Source organism: Lacerta agilis, chromosome 4 (genome assembly GCF_009819535.1).
Source record: "Lacerta agilis isolate rLacAgi1 chromosome 4, rLacAgi1.pri, whole genome shotgun sequence".
Lineage (NCBI taxonomy): Eukaryota > Metazoa > Chordata > Lepidosauria > Squamata > Lacertidae > Lacerta > Lacerta agilis.
Genome location: NC_046315.1, coordinates 55,508,589 through 55,534,851, shown reverse-complemented (window position 1 = coordinate 55,534,851; position 26,263 = coordinate 55,508,589). Strand labels below are relative to the sequence as shown.

Genomic DNA, 26,263 nt, shown 5'->3' with positions numbered 1-26,263 from the left:
TCTCCCATGTCACTTTCCTGGCACTCTTTTAGGTTCTGTAGATTGCCAGAGTCACAAGACAAAAAAGACAACCGGAGACTGGTTGTGCCAGAAGTGGTGGTTGGGCTTCTGGACCACTCAGCAGCGCACTGTGAGCAATTTGCATGGTGCTTTGAGGATAAAATAGCTCATTGAATTGGACTGGTAAAAGCCATTCAGAGGGGCTTGACCCAACGATGTTTTAGAAGTAATTGCAGTGGGTGGATCTTCTGATCGGCAGGTGTGGGTGCCAATTTTGACTATGGGGTGGCTTCAATAAATGCTCTTTGAATTCTGAAATAGCATTCATGACAAGGCAGAAAGTGATACAGTATTTTGGAATGGTTTTGTTCTAATCCTACAGACTTTTCCGAGGTTCATTGCAAAGTTTCCTCAACAGACCTTTAATTCAGAAAGCGGAGTATTTTTAAACTACAAAGGGCTTTAGAAGTCTGTCGAAACTAGCAGATCCTGGAATTAATAATATGCAAAATACTCACCTGCACTTTCTGTATTTGTGCATATCATTAACATATGAAATGAAGCCTTGCCATCTCCCATGTGCGGAACTGAATGTGCTATGCCTACACAGTGAATACCCACACCTCCCTATGGGGGAGATAGGGAGTCCCTGCTTCAGGCATTAACAGTATGTGCAAATGCAGAAGCATGACTCATGCTTCCAGTAGCTATGCATATGATTAACATCCTAACCATTCTCAGAAACAAGAGGAACGGAGTTGTTTGCTATCTGGCACTGTAAATGATTGGATATGTGGTGACTTGCCTGCATGCTCAATTCTGGGACTGGAGAAATTAAAAATAAAAAGCAAAAACCACTTTCATTTTGACCTATTGCTATTCCAATTGATTTTAGTAACTCTACAGGCCTCCAATATACCGTAGCTTGTCAAAAATCCTGGTTCACTTTCCCACCCCTTTTCCTCCTTGAACTTGTATTGTGCAAAATCAACGTTTCCTAAACCTTTATTGCCCCCTGGTGGAATTTCCTAAGTGAACACTTACAAGCAGGCATTTCCAGCTGTAAACACCTGCTGTTTGATACAAACATACATGGAAAACTAACAATCATTTAATCCACCAATAAATATTTCAAGCCTTCCTAAGAAAGGGGATCTTCCAGAATGAGCACTAATCTAATCCATCTATTATTTTTTATGCAATTGTGGATCCTTTGGGTTTTTCTAATGCTCAGTCACTATAATACATCTCTCTTTTTTAAACCCTCCCCAGATTACCGGTACCCATGATAAACATATGGAATCTGAGCCCCCTGAAAACAATTTGTGGAAATGTATATTTACCTTATGGTTTCATTAGTCATATTCCACATAATTCATTCCATCAGAGCAAGGATGTCCATTCGCACAATGAGACTTACCCACCCTCGCTAAATCTGTACTGGGGTTCCCCCCCCAACCCTTTAAAGCAGATTTGGGGAGGGTGTGGGGTGCCGAGAAAGGGGAAGTTCCATTGCACGAGTGAAAACCCTTGCTCTGATGGAGCCAGTTAGTTGAAGACCACTCACAGTCTCCAAATGCATTTTTCAGACTTTTGTACAAAGCACATTACAAATCTGAAAAAAGACAACGACATAGCCTTTAACCCCTAAATTCACCCTCCTGCTGAATTAAAGTAACTAAAATTAGGTCAGAGCACATTCATTCCTCAAGGCAGCAACACACACACCCCTAGATGTAGATTCACATTGCTGTGTTTCCTTTAAAAGTTGGTTTTTAAAATTATATATATATATATATAGATAGATTTAAAAATTATTGTGCATTCATTCGGCTGGTGAATTTCTTTCATATCTCAAGATACTTAATGTGATGTTCTCTTAGATGCACCAGTAAAAACAGATAATAGCTTTCTTCAGTATATAGTGGTACCTTGGTACTTGAGTGGTTTCGCTCCTGAACAAATCAGCTCCGAAATGCCGCAAAGTGTTCTGGTTTTCAAACATTTTTCGGAGGCCAAACATCTGATGTGGCTTCTGCTTGAGTGCAGGAAGCTCCTTCAGCCAATTGGAAGCTGTGCCTTGGTTATTTAACAGTTTCGAGAATCGAACGGACTCCCAGAATGGATTAAGTTTGAGAACCAAGGTACCACTGTGATGTTTTTTCATTTATTTTACGGTCTGAAGGTAATTTTAATATTTATTTGGCATGGTCATGTTCTGTGCTAGGCCCATGGGGCCAACTTCTAGGGGCTGAGGACACTTTGGCCTCCCCAATAAAATATTTGAGGGAGGCAGGCCCCCCAAAAAAGTTGATGGGCATTGCCATTCAAATGGTGTGTGTGTGCTGTGTCATGTGATTGTTTGTGGGGGGCAGAGCTTACCTGTATTTTCAACTATACAAACTGAACACTTGCCAGACAACTGTAGACATGTCCATGACAGGGTCATAGATGCAGATCATTATTCCATCTAGCTGTGTATTGTTCACACTGGAGCTGGGACCTTCTGCATGCAAAGTACAGTGGTACCTCTGGTTACGAACTTAACTCATTCCGGAGGTCCATTCTTAACCTGAAACTGTTCTTAACCTGGGGTACCACTTTAGCCAATGGGGCCTCCTGCTGCCGCCACATGATTTCTGTTCTCATCCTGGGGCGAAGTTCATAACCCGAGGTACTACTTCCGGGTTAGCAGAGTTTGTAACCCGGGGTGTTTGTAACCCGAGATACCACTGTACAACCTTCCCCTCGCTAGGAGACCTTGCATTTCAACATTTTTCATCTGTAAAAGGCTGGCAACAATTCACTACTCTGCTACCTACTCTATCAACAAAAAAAATGATTGCGGAAGTGCCACCCATTGCAAACAAGATTATAATATTATAATAAACTCAAACAAAAATCACTGCAGACTTGTTTACGCTTGGGGAGTAAGAGTCTTTGAACAAGAGGGTGCCTCTGAAAGAAAGGAAGATATAGAAATAATAAATTTGTTAGCAGTTACTTTTATAGATGCTTTCCTGTACAGCTCATACATATGCAGTCCTGCACCACTTTCCCAGCCCCACCCCTACATGCAATCAATAAAATGGCTTTTTTAAGTGCCCTGGACACCAGCACACTATGCTAGGAGCAATTCTCATCCCAAGATCATTAACATGAGAAATTTAAATAGCAAAGTGATTCTGTAACAAATAAGCTTGTTTTTACAGTACTTGTACTAGGAATATGCAGTTAGGTATTAATAGCCACAATTGTTTGACTCTAAATAGCTGGCAACTAACCACCAGCTGTAATGAAATCTCATTTTCCTCTTTTGATCATTATACATTAATAGCCAAAGGGAGGTGATAAGGACCCGAGCTTGACATCAACTTTTAACGATCTATTTGGTCATTATGAAGGCAACACACATAAGAATGACTCACTAATGGCTTCTGCTGTAAACTGTATGTTTAAACAATGAAAAAGACAGTTTACAGTGCTATATGGCTTATCTTGCTTTGATGGTGGCTCCTTTTACACTTGTAAGATGGAATTTCAGGTAATTTGATGGCAGTCTTAATTGCAGGTTTTCTGTAAGTCAGAATCCTGCTCAACACTGCTGACCTCAGCACAGCCAAAGGTACAGATGAGTAAGAGCTGGAGGTCAATGACAGAGCATCCACTCCACAGACAAAAGCAGAGGAGTTCCCATGGGTTGGCAAAACCAACCCCACCATGAGCAGAGGCAGTGAAATCAAACTCATCAATGATATCATTACCTATATGGCATGGTGTGATGTGAGCTGCAGCCGTACAGGCTTACTACAGTCAACCTTTTTGGGATAACATAGTAAAACATGTTGCATAGCCCCCAACATTTTTGGAGGGCAATTCAGGGCAACCCCCCCCCCACTTGCCCCCTTCCTGCTGCCAAGCCCTTCCTCACCTGCCAACTCGCCCCCTACCTTTGCCTGCCATCCTCCTCCGCAGCCTAGGGGGAGAATCAGGAGATGCTGCGGGGACAAGCATGGCCTACTGGAAGTTTGCACCAGCCTGTGCAGTGTCAGGAGATGGCGCCACGACAGAAGAAGGAAGAAAAGTGGTGATGCACAGGGTTTTCTTTCTGTTTTTTTGGTCCCATGCTCTGGTGTGAGCCAACTGACTTACACCACAGCACAGAACCCCCAAAACACCCATCTTTTGGTCCTGGCATGGCCAGAGCATGGGAGCCAAAAGAAGGCATTCAGGATGTGGATCAGAAGCAAGGGAGGCTTCTGTCAAGTCTGTGGTGTCCTGCTTAAATCAGGACACTTGGAGGGTATAATGTTGGTCCTTAACATTTCCAAATATTCATGAAGGTAACAGATGATCTCAATTCATATACTTTTTGGTTGTGGAAGAGAAACAATTAATTGGCCCTGGTGGAGAATCTGCAGAAAGACAGAGGAAGGATATGACCCCCTTGATATATTTCCAGACTTCCCAGAAACCTTTGATACTGCTAACCATCAAATCCTTCTGACTTTCCAGGAAGAGTACCAATTGGGTTTTCTGGTTTTGCTCTTACACCAATAGGCAGTTCTGTAAGGTAGTTTTTGGACCAGCTTTTGCCAACCTGGTGCCCTCCAGATGCCTGGGACTACAATTTCCAGTGTTTCCCATGCACTTGGGCATTTTGTTGCTTGTCTAGGATTCCCTGATTAATGTGCATAGGTTTCTTGGTTTAATAATCTGTGTTATTAATGTCACTATGGTTTTTTATTAGCTCCATGCTGCACACTGCCTTAAGCGTAATTGTGGAAGCCCAAGATAGGAATGTAAAGATAAATAAATAAGCCTAATCCATAACTTCATCTCGCTTCACCCTGCAGCATCAGCTTTATAAATGGTGAAATGGCTCTGGTATTTAAGCACAGAAGCAGCCTGTGGGTGAAATGGCTCGTGCATATTGTGTTTTGTAAAACACTTCATGTGGTAAATACCGGCATTGTTAAATGGTGGTGTTTTATTCATTTAATACACAGAAAGGTTGCGCACTTTGCAGGCCCAGAACAAGAGGCTGTTAACTGATGAACAGGTTAGCACACAACTATTTAGGAAAATGAAAGTAATCTCAAGCTTAAGGGTGAAGTCTTCGCTCCAATCCATAATACTACAGGCATAATAGAATTGCTTTCCAAAGTCCCCCCCCCACACACACACTTCTGACTGGATTAAACTACAACATGCTACTACTACCTTTTATGTGCTTTACATGCAATTTCTTACATTCCTGCTACCTCTAAATGACTCTGTTTCAGCCTCTGCAGTTTTGATCCTGCATTCAATTGCCATATAGAAAGTTGCCTCAGATTATTCATCTATTTAGCTCAGCATTGTCAACATGTACTGGCAAACGTTCTCCAGGGTGGCAGGAAGGAAGGAGTCTCCTTTTCAGCTCTGCCTGGGTTTACCAAGAACTGAACCGAAAGGCATAGCACTTTTTTTTATTTATTGGTGAGTTCAGCCCCCTGACATTTGCCCTGTCTACAATGGCCTTAATATCAGAGTTTGTTATTTCAGCTTCAGCAGATATCCTTGCTCTGTCAGTGTGTACTCCCTGCTCTGCAGGTGAGTGTTTAACCCTGATTTTAGTGGTGCCAATAAAATATTCCCATTTTACCAATTCTCAAACTTCAGGCACCGACATAAATTTACACCAAATCAGTACAATCTTCCTGAAATCTATAGCAATGAATTACTGGATTACTGCAGTGCTTTCCATGTGGGGCTTCCCTCACACTTGATCTGGAAGCTGCAGGTAGTGCAGAATGCTGCAGCATAATTGCTGACAGGAGTGAGGCTTGTCAGGATATAACACCTGTGCTCAGGGATCTGCACTGGTTGCTTGTATGCTACCAGGCTAGGTTCAAGGTGTTACTTTCAGTATATAGTAACAACTTTACAACTTGGGTCCACTTTGCCTATGAAATCACCTTACCACATTTGACTGCTTCAATTTGTGGAACTGGCCCTGTTAACAGGTACCACATAATGCCTGTTCTGCATTTGTAAGAATACTACCTTTTAGCGTTCTTACGCTCTTTTCAGCGTCTGCTAAATTTAGACAAGCCTGCCCAGAAATTTAGAAAGTTGATGTGAGTTTTTATCTGGTTACAGGTAGGTAGCTGTGTTGGTCTGCCATAGTAAAAATAAATAAATAAATCCTTCCAGTAGTACCTTAGAGACCAACTAAGTTTGTTCTTGGTATGAGCTTTCGTGTGCATGCACACTTCTTCAGATACACTGAAACAGAAGACACCAGACCCTTATATATAGTGAGAGAATGGGGAGGGATATTACTCAGAATTGTGGTGGGAATGGGTGATTGGCTGATAGGTGTGGAAAACCTGTTGACGACTGCAATTGGTTTTACAGGAAAAAGCAAGGGGTGAGATGGCTAAAGATAGCTTTGTCATGTATCATGAGATAAGAATCCAATGTCTTTGTTCAGTCCAGGTCTCTCCTTGGTTTTAAGTTTCGTAATTAGTTGCAATTCAGCAACTTCTCTTTCCAGTCTATTTCTGAAATTCCTTTGTATTAAGGCAGCTACTTTGAGATCTTGTATAGAATGTCCTGGGAGACTGAAGTGTTCTCCTACTGGTTTCTCTGTCTTGTGATTCCTGATATCAGATTTACCGGTATGTCCATTTATCCTTTGGCGTAGGGTTTGGCCTGTTTGTCCAAAATAGAGAATATTTAGCCACCCTCTCACTATATATAAGGATCTAGTTACTTCTGTTTCAGTGTATCTGAAGAAGTGTGCATGCACACGAAAGCTCATACCAAGAACAAACTTAGTTGGTCTCTAAGGTGCTACTGGAAGGAATATTTTTTATTTAGTTTTAATCTGTTTTTAGTTTGTTGTTATTTTAACTTTTTGAAAGTCTTAAAATTATGGTTGTTCATTCTTATTGTTAATGATATTGTTTCAGGGTTTTTTTGTTAAGTACTTTGAGGATTGTTGTTGTTTTGCAATCAAGCAGTGCACACATTATTTTATGAACTAAATACACAATAGCATACAATTGTCTGAACAGGTCAATTATTTATTTCATGAGTTAATGAAATGGTCATTTATGCTGCTCTTTAACCAAAAACAAAACAAAACAAAAGCTTCCTAGTAAGACAATCCCTGACCTCAGGCCTGCATTCTAAAAAACATAATACAGAAGAAAAAAGGGGTGGTGGGCAGAAGCGGGGGGGGGGGGCAAATTCAGGGCCCAGTTCTTAAAATTACAGTTCTTATCATCTCCAGCTAGGACAGAAGCATGATGGCAGCCTGATGAAATGGCTGCAACTGGGTGACAGTTGAAGGAGGACTAATGGCATCTGGCATCAATAGAGGCAATTACTGCTTCTCTTTTCTCCCTGCACTCTGTAGCCTGATAGAATGGTACCAAACATGTAATCAAACCTCAGTTAGGAGCATAGGCATTAATTTGTAGGAAAGGTGCATCCTTGCCAGAAGGCTGCGTCTGCCTGTTCAACAGCCTTTCCTTAATCAAGAAGAAAAATATACTTGGGTAGATTTTGACCGATTGTAATGGACAGTCAGGGAGACATGTCCCTATACAGCACATTTCCCCACTTTGAATTCCATTTTATAAATTCCATTTATACACACTAAGCTGCCTTCTGTTGTTTTCTTTTAGCGGCATTTTGAGGAGGAAGCTTGCTTTGACCAACCTTAAAAGTCCTTGTTCTAAAAGTGCACAGATTACTGGGTAGGATCTCATCTAGCCAATATTCAGTGCTTTTAAAGCTAATTATTCAATGGGGATTTTAAGCAGTGCGCTTAAATATCTTCCATGGTAATCAATGGGACTTGGAAGTGTCTCAACTGTGGCTAAACTGTGTCTATTGAGTGTCGAGACCCCACAACCACCCCCTCGAAGATGAATAAAGACACCAGGACACAGAATATATGGTTAATGTTTTGGGGCAAATTTTGGCCACAACTTTATTGGTTACAGAATGTGAGTGGTAATTGGCTTAGGCATTGGATAGACCAGACTATATCTGACTCCTGCCTGCTGGGCAGGAAGTCTGGTAAGGGTAAACCACCAGTAAGGAGAGCCCCATCGATGCAAACCAACTCGAGCTCCCCCTGGGTTCCTGAAGGGGTCGTGGCATGGCCCTAGCCCCGGGCCAAGAGGAAGTCCCCTAGCTTGCACCCTCATTTAAATGGGTCTTGGCCACGCCCCCCCAGCCAGCCGATTGGCCAGCTGCTGCTGCTGATGTGGCTGCGATCCTCTGGGCAACGCGGGACAACGCCCCCTGCCCCTGGAGGAGAGTCGGTGGAGAGCCGCATGGCCGGCCGCAACCCCGTCCCCACGGTTAAGTGAAGCGGACTTGTTAACAGAAATCAGTGCAAAATGAATGCTACTTAAAAGAGGTAGAAATGTGAAAGCATTTCAAATATTTGGAAGCAACTATAAGCCTTACGCAGTGTGCGGCCACATTGAGAACAGCTTGTTTTTAACTTGAAATCTGAGTAATAGCCAGCGTAAGTGTGCAACTATAAATGCACTACCTGCCCAGATTGCACACTTTCCTTGTTAATCCGTAGGGGCCCCAATACCCAGCTCTACCTCTCTTTCAAATCAGAACCAGTGAAGGCCGTGAAGGTCCTGTGTGAGTGCCTGGAGGCGGTTGGAGGATGGATGGCGGCTAACAGATTGAGGTTGAATCCTGACAAGACAGAAGTACTGTTCTTGGGGGACAGGAGGAGGGCAGGTGTGGAGGATTCCCTGGTCCTGAATGGGGTAACTGTGCCCCTGAAGGACCAGGTGCGCAGCCTGGGAGTCATTTTGGACTCACAGCTGTCCATGGAAGCGCAGGTTAATTCTGTATCCAGGGCAGCTGTCTACCAGCTCCACCTGGTACGCAGGCTGAGACCCTACCTGCCCGCGGACTGTCTCACCAAAGTGGTGCATGCTCTGGTTATCTCCCGCTTGGACTACTGCAATGCGCTCTATGTGGGGCTGCCTTTGAAGGTGACCCGGAAACTGCAATTAATCCAAAATGCGGCAGCTAGACTGGTGACTGGGAGTGGCCGCCGAGACCACATAACACCGGTCCTGAGAGATCTGCATTGGCTCCCAGTACGTTTCCGAGCACAATTCAAAGTGTTGGTGCTGACCTTTAAAGCCCTAAACGGCCTCGGTCCTGTATACCTGAAGGAGCGTCTCCACCCCCATCATTCAGCCCAGACACTGAGATCCAGCGCCGAGGGCCTTCTGTCTGTTCCCTCACTGCGAGAAGCAAAACTACAGGGAACCAGGCAGAGGGCCTTCTCGGTAGTGGCGCCCGCCCTGTGGAACGCCCTCCCATCACAGGTCAGGGAAATAAACAACTACCTGACATTCAGAAAAAACCTGAAGGCAGCCCTTTTTAGGGAAGTTTTTAATGTTTGATATTGTTGTATTTGGTTTCTGTTGGAAGCCGCCCAGAGTGGCTGGGGAAATCCAGCCAGATGGGCGGGGTACAAATAATAAATATTATTATTATTATTATTAGTTCTTTTTCTTTTCTTTCTTTTTTGTTTAATTTGCCTAAAATGTTTTAAGGAAATAAACTGAAGGACAAAGTTATGAGACTAAAATATATGGTGTTTTGCATCACACACCAGGCTCAGCATGCATTCTTTGGTGCTTTATTGCATTTGAAGGAGGCAGACTTAATGAAGGCATATTAAAGCAAAAGGCTATTATCTAGTCCTAGAGATCTCATTGATCTTGGCATCAATTTATTACAAGGGTTCTTGAAATTTAAGCTAATTAGATGAGAGGCCCTGCTCTCTCAGGGTAAATCCCCCCCCTCTTTTTCTTTTTCTTTTATATTACAATCAAAGGCATAAATGTGAAGTAAGGGTTATTAGAGAAATTTCATGCCTACTCAAGCATCAAATAATCAGCACTGTCCACTAATGAATTAATAGTGCTCACTGAACTGGAGTTCCTGGTCTTCAACCCTTTCTGTTCATTCCGCAGTTCATTAGATGCAATTAGCATATATGCAGCACTCCCAAAATATTCTTTTTGAGAGAACTGGTTGAACTTGTGCAACTGTGAAAGAGAATATTCTTGACGAGAGATGCCCACCCCAGAGAGATGTAATTTACCAAGGGACAGAGCAGGAGAAGGCAGTGGTGGGTTTTCATAACACCTTCTTTTCCTGCTGGGATTGCACCTGGGAATGCAATCCCAGAACTGGCAGGAACTGGCACAATTTGTGACAATTCCACCCAGGACAAAGCCCTGGCAGGGTCTCTGGTAGTGGAAGATGTTGTGTGAGCATTCAGCCCTCTTGGGACAAGCTCTGGGGGTATAATATTGCTTGGTACAGGAACAGAGGGTTAGCACCTTGAAATCCTATTGATTTCAATGAGAGAGTTAAGCACAGGGGTAGGCAACCTAAGGCCCATGGGCCACAAGCAGCCCACAGGGGTCATTTAACTGGCCCACGAGCTGCCCCCGAACCGAGCCACCCGCTCAGCCAGTCCCTGCTGGAAATTGCATCTGCGCATGCCCAGACAACAAAAATCACGTCTGCGCAGAGGCAGATGCCGGAAATCGCGGCCATGCGTGCTCATGGAGGGATCTCTGCTAGAGTGAACCGGCCCAGGTGAGGTAAACCTTGCCAACCCCTGGTTCAGCACATCAGTGTGGCCTGATTCGATGCATGTTTCCTCAAAAGTATCATCTGAACTCAAGGGGACTTGAGCAAACATGTGTACGTAAGACGGTATCCTGACAAATGTTTAACTTTGGCCGGATCATATCCAATCAGCACAAATTTGTCCTCCTAGTGGTGTAACAATAAAACTGCTACCACTTTTGCAAGGCTAAGCAGGGTCTAGTATGGTTTCAAACTGGATGGAGGACCACGTGTTGATATTCCAGCATTTCAGGGGACTGGACTAGATGACCCTCAGGGTCCCTTCCAACTACACAATGCTATGATTTTAAGCCCTCTCAGATCTCAGGAATGCAGGACAATATTTCAAGCCTACATTGATGTCAGCACGAGTTCTGTTATTCCTTGGGGCATGCACCTGCCATGGAGAGTTAGAAATGGAATGTATTAAGATATATGAAGCACAGAATCCTCCATAAGTCCAGCCAGCCTCCTGTTCCTAAGGGGCAACGTTGCATTTTCTGACCTTCCAGTCATCATATATGAGGAGTGTTCTTTGCTTCACCTTTGACACTGATTGTGGATTGGCTCAGACTTGCATTGCCATATTTCTTCTACCAGAGAGCTATCTCAGTCCCCTGGGCTATCATTTACCTTCCTGTTTTGCTCCTTTTTTCCCTTTGACTGCAATTTTATGCTTGCTGTGTATGTTAATAAACCTTATTTTTTTATTTTTTACGATTCTATTGTTCAGTTTTTCAAATTAACAATAAGAATAATCAAATACGATTGCATACATAGTTGCTTAGACTTCCCCCCTCCCCTTCCTTGGTTCCCTATATGAACATTTGCAAAGCTGCATCTCTTCCTTAACTCCTTTTGTTAATTACTCTTTACACTTCTTCCAAAGCCACCTTTAAACTGCTAGATTTTAAATTAATCCTGCTAATGTATTTAATTGTTTACATTTAAAAAATAGTAATCCACATATCCACAATAATCTCCTATTCTTTGTTTAAAGTTCTTTCTTATTGATTTATTAATCTTCCCATGAGTTTTGCCATTTCTACATAGTCCATTAACTTTACTTGCCATTCTTCCTTTGTTGGGACAGTACCTTATTTCTTGGTTAACCTGTAAGTTCTGAACTGGGGCAAAGGGGTGGGTGGGTATTCTGACTAATCTTATTTTACACCGTATTAATGGTATTAATGCTCTCATCATCTTGCCCAGTAACTAAGGGAATCCACTACACGGAATACATAGGCTTCACACCACTGTAAAACTGTAGGAAGGCACACAGCTACAAATGTCCACAACCCTGGGCACCAGTAACTTAAACTCAAAATCAGATAGGATGGCATCAGAGACCCTTCAACAGACACTATCAGGGGCAGCCCTCAAATCCACATGGAGACAGGTGATTTCATCCTCAAAGTCCCTTGCAAAATCATCACAGTGGGCTTCCATTAGCTTTCCATTAGTGATATGTGGAAGTTAGAGCTGGACCATAAAGAAGGCTGATCACCGAAGAATTGATGCTTTTGAATTATGGTGCTGGAGGAGACTCTTGAGAGTCCCATGGACTGCAAGAAGATCAAACCTATCCATTCTGAAGGAAATCAGTCCTGAGTGCTCACTGGAAGGACAGATCCTGAAGCTGAGGCTCCAATACTTTGGCCACCTCATGAGAAGTTAAGACTCCCTGGAAAATACCCTGATGTTGGGAAAGATTGAGGGCACAAGGAGAAGGGGATGACAGAGGACGAGATGGTTGGACAGTGTTCTTGAAGCTACCAACATGAGTCTGACCAAACTGCGGGAGTCAGTGGAAGAAAGGAGTGCCTGGTGTGCTCTGGTCCATGGGGTCACAAAGAGTCGGACACGACTAAATGACACTAAACAACAACAGTTTCAAACCCCACCCCCCACCCCACCCCACCCCGCAACTCATCCACCTTTACCAATTGCCCTCCTTGCTTTGCTCTGTGCCTTTCACACTATGTATGTTAACTTCCAGCCAAGGAGCAAAACTATAGCCTCAAACTATAAAAACTGGTATTCATGTTTGCTTTTATCCTCTTCTGTCCCCTTCCCTTTTTCTTTATGTGTCATGTCTTTTAGACTGTAAACCTGATGTCAGGGACTGTCTTACTACTGAGCTCCAGAATGGGAGAGCACTTTAAATAAAGTACTGTACTTATGTGGGTAAAGTGCTTTGAGACCGTATTATGTCTGAATGTGTGAAGCATAGCTGGGAGCCCAGGGTTCAAATCCCCACTCAGCCATGAAGCTCACTGGGTGATCTTGGGACAGTTACTGCCTCTCAGTCTAACCTCACAGGGTGAAGATAAAATTAGCAGGAACAGAACTATGAGGTCCTTGGAGGAAAAGGTGGGATAAAAAGGCAAGTGTTCTGTTGGGTATCCATGGTAAAGCCTTGCGTTTCTGAAAGTCAAGAATGAAAAAGAAAGAAAACAGAAGATATTAGAACCTATTTTAGACTCTGCCTCAGATGCATCCCAAGAATAATGTCATGCTTTTTAACTGTTGTGAAGATTATGGCTTTCCATATGTAAAAAAGAAATCTGTGATACTGTGATTGACAAGGTCTTTGGCTTTACTATGAAGTCTCTTCTCCACATCCTTTATCCAGGTTCTCTGCACTCTGATGTCAAAACAAGCTTTCCCCAGTCAAGAAGGGCAGCCAGCCATCTGGAAAGCTAATGACTCCAATCTCCACTCTGCTAGCTTTCAATATTGTTGGCAGAGAATCAGAACTTCAGTTATCCTTCTGTTTTATAGATTTTTAAAAATGCTTTTAAAAGAGGGTTTCAGAACACTGTACAAAAGATTCTCAGAATAAAAATCACATTCAAGTCTGGTATGGGGGGGGGCACCCAAAAGTCCTATACTGTAGTACCAGGATTATTCAGATGGCCTTCCTTGCTCTGGTGTTGACTGTTGGGGTCTCTCTCTCTCTCTCTCTCTCTCTCTCTCTCTCTCTATATATATATATATATATATATATATATATATATATATATCACATGTGTTGATTTTTAAAAAGTATAATAAAAAGGTAAAGGGACCCCTGACTGTTAGGTCCAGTCGCGGACAACTCTGGGGTTGCGGCGCTCATCTCCCTTTACAGCTTCTGGGTCATGTGCCCAGCATAACTAAGCCACTTCTGGTGAACCAGAGCAGCACATGGAAACGCCGTTTACCTTCCCGCTTTATCTACTTGCACTTTGTGCTTTCAAACTGCTAGGTTGGCAGGAGCAGGGACTGAGCAGCGAGAGCTCACCCTGTCACAGGGATTCGAACTGCCGACCTTCTGATCGGCAAGCCCTAGGCTCTGTGGTTTAACCCACAGCACCATCCACGTCACATGTATTAATTTTGGCTATCTTTAGTTGCATTTTATTCCTCCTTCCCTCCAAGGATCTCGGGATGGCATACATGATGCCCAGCCCATTTTATTCTCACAACCACCATGTTATGTAGGTGAGGCTGAAAGACAATAGCTGACCCAAAGTCACCCAGTGAGCTTCAGGGCTTAGCAGGCATTTGGCCCAGATCCTAGTCTAATACTCTGACCGCTACACCACACTGCCTTCACATTTGCATAAGCTAGCACACTTTTCTCCACTGCAGCAAAAGATTTTCCACATGTGCCGCATGCTGAGGAAGCATGGCCAAGATTAATGGTGGAAGCCCTCCATGATGCCATTTGGGGCAAGAGTAGCACCCATAGGGGCCATTAAACCCTGAGTGTGCAGCTTTGTTACAGCTCCTGAACTGGCCTCTCTCCCTCCCCAGCATCAACTCCAACATACAAAAAATCCCGAGAGTTCTCCTGCTCGTGCACTTCAGCTGTTTTCTCCCTCTTCCTGTGTCTTGGCTTGTACATGGGAGCGAGCAGCTGAGACTCATGATAAGGGGGAAACTGTACCAAAGCATCTGTTTGGAAGGGCTATAGTTCCCTGACACTTCCAGGCAGGGCCAGGAAAATTCCTTGTCCGCAATCCTGATGACTTCTTTGACCAGCAAACACCCCCACACAATCCAAAGACCACCAGCCGCCAGTGTTCCTGTGCCACTGCTCCCATGGAGGGGAGAGCTCTTTGAGGAGTCTCAGGGGTGAGTTAGAGGGCAGACCCATTCGAACACTGCTGGCCCTTGTTCAGTTTAAAGTGCGATCCCAGAGCCTGCAGTTGTGAATGATACATCATCAGCTGAGACAAGGGAGGTTGTATGAATGCAAGTTGGCTTCTTCTGTATCTTGGCTTCGTAACCAGCTTACTGTTGTATTAGCAGAAGCCAGTACAAGGATTCCCACTGGCACAATGGGAATCCCCTCTCCCCAAGTACCCCACACCATTCCCAAATCTGCTCTGGAGGGTTGGGGAAACCCCAGAGAATGTTTAGAGGGCACAAAAGAGAGGAGAGGAGAGGCGGAGAAGTTTCTCTTGACTAAGGAAAATCCTTGCACTGACAGATCTTTGGCCGGAATGCAAGCCTTGGTTATTTTTAGCATGTGGTTTTCTAAGCTAAGGTTGGAGGCATCTTTCATTTTTTTGAGAATCTCATCAGATAATAATTAACAACCAAAGCTGGTCATGGAGATACACAAACCTTTTCAGATTCTGCTTGCCATGCAGCTGCTATAACATTCTCATATAACAATGTTGCTCATTTAGCAACTACTATGAAGTGATACAATCAAAATATATATTGTTATACCAAAAAAACCCAACCCACCACAAATATAAATTCTGTGTACATAAGTATCACAGGCAGCATTTGGAGAATGCAAAACAAGCAAAAATGTAGAAACAAGTCCTTCTAAAACATACAAAATTGTGAAGAACTCAGTGACAACATCACAGCGATGCCGCAGACAGTACAGAGTTCCCTTTCTAACACTGTTGCAGAATTTGCAACTATTATTAACCGATACAGTTATATATAAACCAGTATACATAAATGCAAGTGTAAAGGCTGCTACACACAGGTAGCATTATGGAGGGAGTGGGTGGGCTCATTGAGATACTATTGTCCTCCTACTTTTACTCTTGGGCTCTCAACACCTTTCCATGGTCAACTTGCTCTGAAATGATGTTTTTGGCATTTATGGTTGTTCCAACTCTATGGTTCTTTGGTTCTATGATTATGTATTTAACAACTGTCAATATATTATGTGAACTCAGACATTCATTTTACACCTGTCTCCTGATTGCACAGAGGGTATATTCTTGCTTTGCTTCACCAGTTACTTTGCCAATTTTGAATGAGCATTTGAACCCATGAAAGGGGGGGAAATACAGCACCGCTTTTTATGATAGGTAGAATAAAGCTGATTCTGTCAGTTCTCATGAAGTTGCTTATCTGTTTGTGGCATTTACTAGCAGTTTGAGCTTGGCCTTACTTCTCACTATGTAAAAGAACTTTGAACATACTTAAAAGTAAATCATTACATCATAATAAATTTTGCAAAGGAAAACGGTTATCAATATCTCATTGATGTTGCAAACGATGGCCTTCGAAAGATAAGAAGATCATGCTTTAAAGAAAGATAGATGGGCCTCTGAAAAGCTGATCCGATTCAAAGGACTGATATTCTGACAGCCAATAGATGTCAGGAAGAGACTATGAATCTCAGGGTTGTGGGTTTGAGCCCCATTTTGGAGGAAAGATTCCTGCATTGCAGGGGGTTGGACTAGATGACCCTCATGGTCCCTTGCAACCCTATGATCCTATGATAATAAGAATAGTCAGTGTGGGCGCTCCTTGACCTGCCGACCTGCCTACCAATTATATACCATTGCTATATAATTTAATGTTATTGCTCCATAAAATTATATATCAGTGGAAAGATAATTTAATGAAGAATGTAATGCAATAATGTAATGAAGGATTATTTATTACAACATAAATAAGGAGGACATTTGTCAGTGTGTTATTACTTTTTTAAAAAAAGTGGTGTTATGAGCCATCAGACCTCGGAAATACACTTTCTCCAAAAGGTTTCCACAACTTTGCCCACTAGTACATGAGTGTGAAGAGGCTGGGCCGCCTTCCCACCGTCTGATCCCGCCAGTTTGGGGACTTCGCCCTCTTCCTTTCCCGAGAAGGGCCTGAGAGACCCGCTATCTGGCCAAGAGCAGCGCAGCGCCGCCCCTCCCCTTGGCCCGGGCACCAACCTTCTGTCCTGATTGGCGGCGCCGGCGAGGGGGCGGGGCCTCGTAGAGGGAGACCCAGCTGGGAAGTTCCCAGGGCTGCCGCCGCGACCGCTTTGCCCGAGTGGAGAAGCCCTGCGCGGGCGAGGCGCTGACAGGACGAGGAGAGGCGCGCGAGGAGGCTGGCGGCGCCAGGAGCCGCGAAGGGCGCAGCAGCAGCAGCAGCAGCCATGAGCCTCGACTGCGACGTGGTGGTGGTCGGCGCGGGCATCTCAGGTCGGTGAGCTATCCCCGCTCTTTGCCCGCGCGGGTGACCCTTGTGAGGAAACCGGCCTCGCGGTGCTGCGGGAGGCGAAGGCGGGGAGGAGGGCGGGGAAAGGGTCGCGCTGTCAGTCACGGGAGACCGTTTGGGCGGCTGGGCGCGTTGGTGGCTGTGGTGACCCCGGGAAAGGCGTCCAGGGTGCGGCGAGTTCGGGGAAAGGTCGTCGGCCGAGCTCGTGAGAGGAACTTGGTGGCGGAGGCTCCGGAGGCGCCTGGCCACCGGCGGACAGGGGCGCTCGCCCCGCCCCCTGTGAAGCCTGTCCAGGGCCACCCGAGGCTCGGCGTTGGCTGGCGCGGACGGAGCCAGCTTCTGTTCTGATTCAGAAGGCTGGTCACGCCGCGCTCCACTTCCTTTGGGCTCGGGACCCGGAGGATCCAAAGGGGTTTCGTAAGGCAGTTTGGCGACTGCCAGGAGGGGGACCGCGAGATGGAAGTTCTTGCGGTCCGAGAGAGTACAAGGGGGTTTCGTTTTCGCAGTGTCTCGTTTGTTTGCTTCTTGTCCCGCGATCGGTTTTACTCTGGTCTGCTTTGAATCCAGGAGCTTGTTCTGCCCAGCCCAGCCCAGCGCGCTTTGCACCCAGGCTGATCATATCAGCAGTGAGAGGGTTTCGCCAAAGAGGAGAGGACAGGACCTGGGCAGGTGCTAGGGAAGACTTTCTCACGATGGGATGCTGTGAATGTGATCCATTGTGTGTGTGTTTGAAAGCCTTCATTGAGGGATAACGAAAGCAATAAATTGAGTTGCCCCTTTAAAACACACACAAAATTTACCCAAACTGTTGACTTGCAGCATTGCTCCCCAGGAAAACTGGCACCTGTTGAGCTCCTCTTCTGGTTTTTTTTTTTTTTTTTTCTCCTACCTGAGGCAGACGCTTGCATTCTGATATGGAATACATGTATCTCAGCCAAGGGGGTTGGCATTACATGTGTCTACTCTCAGAAGTACATCCCACTGAGTTAGGCAGTAGAGTTATAGTTGATTGGCAGGTCTTGTGAAACACACACACACACACACACACACACACACAAAGACTAGACTCTGTGCATTAAGGAAACTGACAGGGAAATGCACTGGAAAGTGTGAGGTAGCACTTGTTTTGACCCAGCCATTGAACAAATCAGAATCAATGCTGTTTAAATAGCTGGTATCATCTAATTCCCATGCAAACAAGTCCGGATGGATGCTCAGTTAACAGGTTGCTTGAAGGTACAGTGCTTACCCCTATTGCACAATATGTGCTCCCCAGCTACTGTCTGTTACTTTAAAATTAATTCCCTTGGCCACTTCAAACACATGGCTTCTTCTTCTTCTTCTTCTTCTTCTTCTTCTTCTTCTTCTTCTTCTTTTGAGAATCACTTATGCACTAGAAATATAACACTGGAAGAACTATAACCCACCTACTTGCCTTATAAGAAAGAGACATGCTCCCTGCAGGCACTAAGAGTTCTGTCCTGTTTAACAAGCCTGCACTTGCAGAAATATAATCCAGCTCTTGTATTATATTTTCAAGGATGTTAAAAAAATGAATGTTGTCCCAAAGTGAACACCCATGCAATTCAAACCCTATGTGGTGTTTTATGTTTTTATTGTTTATTTGAGCAGACTGTTCAGCACCCTGAATGCTTTTACAGAATGGCAGCATGGGCGTTTTCAAAGCAAATAATGTACATATACATAGGAGGAGGAGCCTTTTCTACAGCTTGGAATTGTAAAATTATGATGACAAAACACATCTATAGGAAAGTAGTATATAAACAGAATAAGGAAGGCCATGATTCTGTGTACAAATACCAGGAAGTTGCCCTACTGAATTCAGTACAACTTACTTCAGAGTTGACATCAGAAAAGAAGGGATGTATTAGCCAAGGGAGCAAACAGACACAGTGCTAGCCTTGTTCCTGTTTTTCAGTAGCAGTTGGCTGTATCATATTGCTTTCTTGGATGCTTGCCACAGCGAGAGCATGTGGAAAACCTTTGATTGACCTCTCTCCAAGCCTCTATCTCAGGAAGCTACCAAAAATCAGACAGAGCCCTTAAGGTTGAGAGCAGCACTATTATTCTAAATTAAAGGACAGAGGTCTCTTATTAAATAATAGTGGGAGTGGTGCTTATTTGTAGCTAGAACATGGCTGCTGAATTTGTTTTCAGGGCCCAGATCTCATGTGGAGTACGAATAAAGATGGTGCCTCTAAGCACCCTAAGAAGGTACAGAGTGCTTTCCACATAGTCCCAATGTTTAGCTACAGCCAGCCCCAAAACAACAGGTTTTATGGTTGTAGGGTTTACAGAGCACAACTTTGAACAAGCTGGAGTCCCAGTCCACTTCATCTGAGAAATTAAGCATGCAAATCTCATGGATAGTAATAGGCAATCAAATTTAAATGAACATAAAAGGGGGCCTGTTAGATCAGGCCAGTGGCCCATCTAAGTCCATCATCCTGTTCTCAAAGTGGCCAGCCAGGTGCCCATGGGAAGCCCGCAGGTAGGACCTGAGTGCAACAGTACCCTCCCCAGCTGTTATTTCCAGCAACTTGTATTCAGAGGCAGTGGAGGTAGAACATAGCCATTGTGGCTAGTAGCCTTATCCTCCATAAACCTGCCTCTTCTAAAGAGAGTATAAGCACTTTGCTTATTATTTGATTAATGTCTTCCCCACCCCCAATGGTGCTAGCCATTCCTCCCCAGCCCAATAAACCTGCTAAAGTAGTGAAGTGGACCTTCCACACCTATACCAGCTATGTCACACCCACTCCCCCCGGATAGAATAAGGCAGGATGTGCAAATAAAAAGTACAATACCGCATGCTGTTGATGTTGTTATTTTACAGCAGCAGAGCAATGCTTTGTTAAAATTAGAAGTCACCTGTTTTGAAGCAGGGTGAGGTCCAAGTTCCATGTTATAATGGGAGATATGCTGTTGTTTTGTTAAATGCAGCTGGGGGAGAAGGGAATGCTAATTTGATCAGGAAGTGGTGCGGGGATGGGGGCATTTAACCCTTTTCCAATTTAAATATTGCTCCATGCTGGGGGTGCGGGTGGGGATGGGGGAGAGATATAAGCCCCTTTATTTTCATGTCTGAATTTTTATTCAAGACAGAGCAAACTCCATGTGTATGTGATATAGGTTGGAAGGACAGTTCAGGGGCAAGGGTTAAACGCCTCAAGTCCTTTCTCTGTATCCCCAATCAGATTAGTACCTCCTCTCTTCCATGGCTGACTTTAAAAAAAAAGGCTTGGGAATCAGCTAATCATGGATCTTTCAGCCTAGCCTGTACTTTGGCTTTGGGATACGAATTCAGCCTTCTTTGTCATTTATGTCACATAATTTCATTATTACTCTATGCTGTATTTTTATGGCAGCAATTATAAGTTCAGTGAACTGATAAAGGTCTTGAGACACACAGCACAAAAGATCGCCCCAGCCATGAAGACTTGCAATCTAACACCTCAGTCCCTAAGCACATTTCACATGACCCTCCCCATGAACTTGGAGATGAGTATTTCAAATCACTTTTGAGCTTTCATCCATCAGAAGGGAGTTCCAGGTTTGTTAGGGGCCAGGACCAAATAAAAAAAAGCTTTGTCTTAATGTCCTTTCCACTACATGAAGTGCACAGCAATCTCACCTACTCCCTCCAGCATCCCCAAACATATCCAGTTAAGTTGAGGTGCTTAATTAATAATAGTAAGAGTACAACCCCCCCTCCAAGCATTACATATTTCTGAGAGTTCTTATCTGCCTGTTGTACATTTTATTCATGTATTTCGTGTGCTAGTTTGTGTTGGTGCAAGGGAAAATAAAATGCATATAGAAAGGAGAATTCCCTGGATGCCAAGGTCCAAGTTTGGGGCAAGTGCCCTTTAGTGAAAGAGCCCAAAAAAGTTTAAAAATCACAAAATGTGTAAAACCTATGCATGCTAATTAGGGTTGTGTGTTTTGTTTTTAAAAGCAGCAGCAGCAGCAGCAACAACAACAACACAAGGAATCCCCATAAAAATATACAAATAAAACTAAAATTTTACTAGGGATAAGCACCAGGAGATAGGTGCTGCCTATTGCATAATTAAAATACATACATTTATACTGTGCTTTATGAAAATGAAGTGTTTTGGCCACTCATATCCCTATTACTGGTAACCCTTACAGCAAAGTTGGCTATTGTTAGTAACTCTATATTACAGATGGGGGAGGTGAACTAAGGGTGAAGATGTGTGGCTTGCCTAACACCAATTCATGACTGAGGTGAAATCTGAATGGGGTGCTTCTGACCTCATAACATTGGCCAATAACCACAGATCTTAATAAAATGCATTAACTGGGAACTTGTTGTATTGATCTTTGATGGGATATTGGATGCTGGTATTCCTATCATTCATGTATCCCAACTCATGATGTGGTATTGATTATTTTCACAGTCAGGGCCGTCTCGTCCATAGGGGCTGGTGGAGCACTGCGGCAGGGCGCCGGGCCCCCCAGGGGTGCCCCGGCGAGCCTGCCGGCATACCGGGCGCCCCCTCCCCAACCCGCCCCCACCCCCACGGGCGGGCGGGTGGGTGGGCTGAAAGCCAGCTGCCCTCGCCTCCCAGAGCCCCAGCTGGAGCACTGGAAGGGCGCGCAAAGCCCCATGCTGCTCCAGCGCCACGCCCCTCATCCCCCGCTCGCCCACCCCCCCTCCCGAGGGGCGGCCAGCGCGGGAGGGAGGCGGGCGGAGAGGCAGCACACCCTGTTCACAGTTCAAATAAAATGGGGAGTGTTTCAATAATTGTTCCTGGTTCTGATCCTGCAGCATCAGCTTGAGCCAATGTGATCAAAGTACAGAGGAAGTTAATAAAGGGCACTTCCCTGAATAATATTGGTGAAGAAGTATCTGGATGCATTTGTGGGCTGCTTTAATCTTGGTCAGGATTCTGTGATCTTGTATTTGTTCTAGGGGTTATAATGGAAGTATGTAAGCAACATCAAAAAGAACCGTGCAGTCAGGTATATCTCTAAGTAAATTTAAGACATAGAAACTCTAAGCTATGTTCATAATTAGAATCATCTCATCTAGTACAGAGGACTCTGAATATATTAGTACTGAATATAGTAGTAAGTGGTTTTTTGCTTGGAACATCAAAAACATGTTGTCAAGACAATTGGCTTCTCAAATTTGCTGGTAGCAGTGGGAAATGAAAGTGCTTCCTACCATATTTATCTATCAAACAAGACCAGGTAGTTGAGGGGGAAAAACCAAACCTGAATCCTATTCCATTTCATAGAATTGCTCATCTAGCTAAATCATAATTTTAACTAGTTTTGAAATACATGAAAAATGGAAAATATAGGTGTGCTTTGTGAATTCTGCAATGACAGCATCTGCAAATATCATATATACTTTGCAGACAGGAAAAATACTCTTGGGTAGAAAATACAGACTGTAGTTCCAAAAACATGCTCTAAGCTTGGGAGCAAGCATAGCCATGTCCTTCTTTGATACCTTGGGGGCAGTGGAAGGAGAGAGAGAGAGGAAGGAAGGGGAAGAAACTTCACTTTCTTCCTCATGGAGGTAAGGGAAAGTGACCTAGTTAGGAACAGAACACACCCCTTATACACTAGCTAGCTCTCATGTATTGCTATGTTTGACTGCAATTTCCCACAATTTCAAAGTCATCTTGATAGAATACCAACAACTTTATTTACTATGCAATTACTTCTGTGTGGTAAACATTCTGCCTATGGTCTTTGGGCTGTCCACAGTGTCTGTACATCCTCATGACTGGTTTATCACTGGGAATTAAAAGAAAGGGATTTTGACTATTGGTGGCTACCTAAATATGCATTGGAAAAACAAGTCTAGTCCATACATTTAAGTACCGTAAGCTGCTCTAACAAAAGACCATTAAAACACAACTGCATATTGGAAAAGGGGAGAATGGGCAGGAAAGTTTATCCCTGGGGGGATTTCCGGAGTATTATCTGGCCCATATTGGCAGCTCCACATTTTACTTGGCACAGAGATTCCTGTTTGACTAATGAGAGCTGAAGTTAAGATGGGCCATTGCCAGATTTCATTTCTCAGTTGTGTGTAGGAATAATTAGATTCCCCATCAAGGAAGCAGTGAAAGTAAATCATGGCAAAAGTGCATCATTATGGTGGAGCTCTAATGTAATAAAGATACATCGATAATTAGCCATATTTACCACTAACTGATGTGGACAGTGAATAAGAAAGGAGAAATGTTGGGAAATAAATGCACAAATAAAATACAAAGGCAAGACCATAAAGGGATTTTCTGTTCAGCGTTAACTAGCAAGGTGACTGCAGTGCTCTAATGGGCCAATAACTTTTTTTAAATACACCACGATAACCATAATCTCATGGAGGATGCTTGTGTTATTATTCTAGCATAAAACTCATATTCATGATGTATTTCTTTGGCTGTTCATTACTTTAGCAGTTTTTTTTAAAATCTTGCTTAATTAGTAAAGAACTGCACAGGAAAATCATATAAACCACCTTCCTCCATTCTTAGATGTAACCATTGATTTTATTTATTTAACAAAATTTATATGCTGCTTGACTCGCGATGGGCCAATGGCCATAATAATAAATATCTATCTATCTATGCTGCTTGACTGCAGGAAGGTGGAGGCGGCTTGGCGGGTGGAAGGGAGCATGTGCATGCAGTGGCTCCAAGAGCCCCGACACATGGAGGGGCCAGGCACCCTACCCCTCCTTCCCTCTCCACAGCCCCAGGGTCAGGCCATGCTCAGGCATCCCTAAGCTGACCATGAGGAGAAGGAGGCACTGCCCGCACCCCAGCCCCTAAGGCCTGACCAGGTGCAGATTGCCTCCCCACAGCTCTGAGCCTCCTGCCAGCCTGCACAGGGGGAGCCTCAGCGGCCAACACAGGCCTTGGTGGGTTAATTCCCCCCCCCCCCAAGCTGGTGGAGAGGAGTGCTACATGATGTTTTAATGTACCGGTATATTATACACTCCTTTGGGTTAGTGTCCCATACACATCATATATGAATAAGTGTTTTAACATCCTTCTTGTCGACTTGCACCTTGCTACATCTCTACAGGCTTTGACATAAATAAATACATTTAGAACAATTTCCAGCTGAGAGAAACCTGCACATATTAAATAGTTATTGTGAGGAGTATTGCAACAACAGCCCGAGTTTCACATGTTTGGGTCTGTTGAGTTGGTTCCAGTAGGGAGCCTTGCAAATGGAATGCAGCTAACTAACAGTTTATGCATTTTTAAAAAAGTAATGCTAAGATAAAGCCCTCAGTCTACAGCTGGTTTACACAAGAGAAGTCAATTTAATGTTAATGGGGTTGCTATAGAGCATATTGTGGACTGCAGCCAAATGGATAGTTTCTACTTAGCACCCACAATTCTTCACACACTTAGGATTTGTTGGGGATGAGAACAAACAGCTCTTGTAGAATTTTGCTGATGTTTTGTTTTGACTTTTAGCTACAATCTTAGCAAAATTTGGGGGCAGCTGTGAAGAATTGGCTTGTAATCTTTAGCCTGACATTGGTTTATCTTCATTTTTATCATATTGGATCGTAGCACAAATTGTATATATCGCTGTGCATCTGTGTTTGGATGCAATGAGATTGAGGGCTTTTTCTAAAAGTAGGTCAGTTCTGGTGCTGAATGTGGCAGTTGCAGTTTAGTGTCTTTGAATGCACTGTAGAATCAAACTAGGATGCAGCCCCCCCCCCCTTTGTAGCACCTCCAAGCTTGAGTTGGGTTGCTATGGAAATGCCTGGGCAAACTGTTCAAGTGGCTATGACTTATTTACCCTGACCAAATAATAAGCAGACTCTACTTTGCTAGGAGCTTGCAAATAAGTCAAATTTGTGATAGTCATGTTTTGTTGTGACATTTGGGTGGAAAGGCTTAATTTCTTCAGAAAATGCTGAGGTCTATAATAAATTGTAATGACATGAAGGTTTTTGAAACTAGGGATACATTTGGAAGACATGAGGGATACAGCTGAGTACTGTTCACCAGTGCTGGTGAAAGAAAGAAAGAAAGAAAGAAAGAAAGAAAGAAAGAAAGAAGGAAGGAAAGAAATCCCGTCGTTCCTCCTGAAGTTACCCAGGGTGGCAAACACACAATTAAAGCACCTAAAATTCCAACACAGTTGCAGACTTGGAACTTGTTGTTGTTTAGTTGTTTGTTGTTGTTGTTGTTCAGTCGTTCAGTCGTGTCCGACTCTTCGTGACCCCATGGACCAGAGCACGCCAGGCACGCCTATCCTTCACTGCCTCCCGCAGTTTGGCCAAACTCATGTTAGTAGCTTCGAGAATACTGTCCAACCATCTCATCCTTTGTCGTGCCCTTCTCCTTGTGCCCTCCATCTTTCCCAACATCAGGGTCTTTTCCAGGGAGTCTTCTCTTCTCATGAGGTGGCCAAAGTACTGGAGCCTCAACTTCAGGATCTGTCCTTCTAGTGAGCACTCAGGGCCGATTTCCTTGAGAATGGATAGGTTTGATCTTCTTGCAGTCCATGGGACTCTCAAGAGTGGAGTAAATTTATAAACTATATGAAAGAATATAAAATCTGAAGGCATTTACAGGTATGAAAGAAATCTTGCAGCAGAGGGAAAATATGGTAAGAGATATAACTACAACAAGAAAACAAAACATGTATAAAAGAAGGTAAAGCGAGTGAAAGATGAAAAACTAGAAAACCAGAGTAAAGAAGGAAGGAAGTCCAAAAAACTCGGCGGAGTTTATGTAACATTGTGAACATTTGTATGATGACTTGTGAGTGTTTATTTCTTTTGATGAAAATAAAAAGAATTTGCAAAAAAAAAAAAAGAGAATGGATAGGTTTGATCTTCTTGCAGTCCATGGGACTCTCAAGAGTCTCCTCCAGCACCATAATTCAAAAGCATCAATTCTTCGGCGATCAGCCTTCTTGATGGTCCAGCTCTCACTTCCGTACATTACTACTGGGAAAACCATAGCTTTAACTATACGGACCTTTGTTGGCAAGGTGATGTCTTTGCTTTTTAAGATGCTGTCTAGGTTTGTCATTGCTTTTCTCCCAAGAAGCAGGCGTCTTCTAATTTCGTGACTGCTGTCAC

The 26,263-nt window shown here is 43.8% G+C and overlaps 1 protein-coding gene across 1 annotated transcript in view; it reads left to right on the top strand.

Moving 5' to 3' along the window:
- The first annotated feature begins 17,009 nt into the window (after positions 1-17,009).
- Positions 17,010-26,263, top strand: part of LOC117045768 (amine oxidase [flavin-containing] A-like) — a 29,123-nt gene continuing 19,869 nt past the window's right edge. Inside the window, exon 1 of the mRNA XM_033147134.1 lies at positions 17,010-17,123. Coding sequence (XP_033003025.1) covers positions 17,078-17,123 — 46 coding nt within the window. The 5' untranslated portion in view covers positions 17,010-17,077. The remainder of the gene's footprint in view (positions 17,124-26,263) is intronic.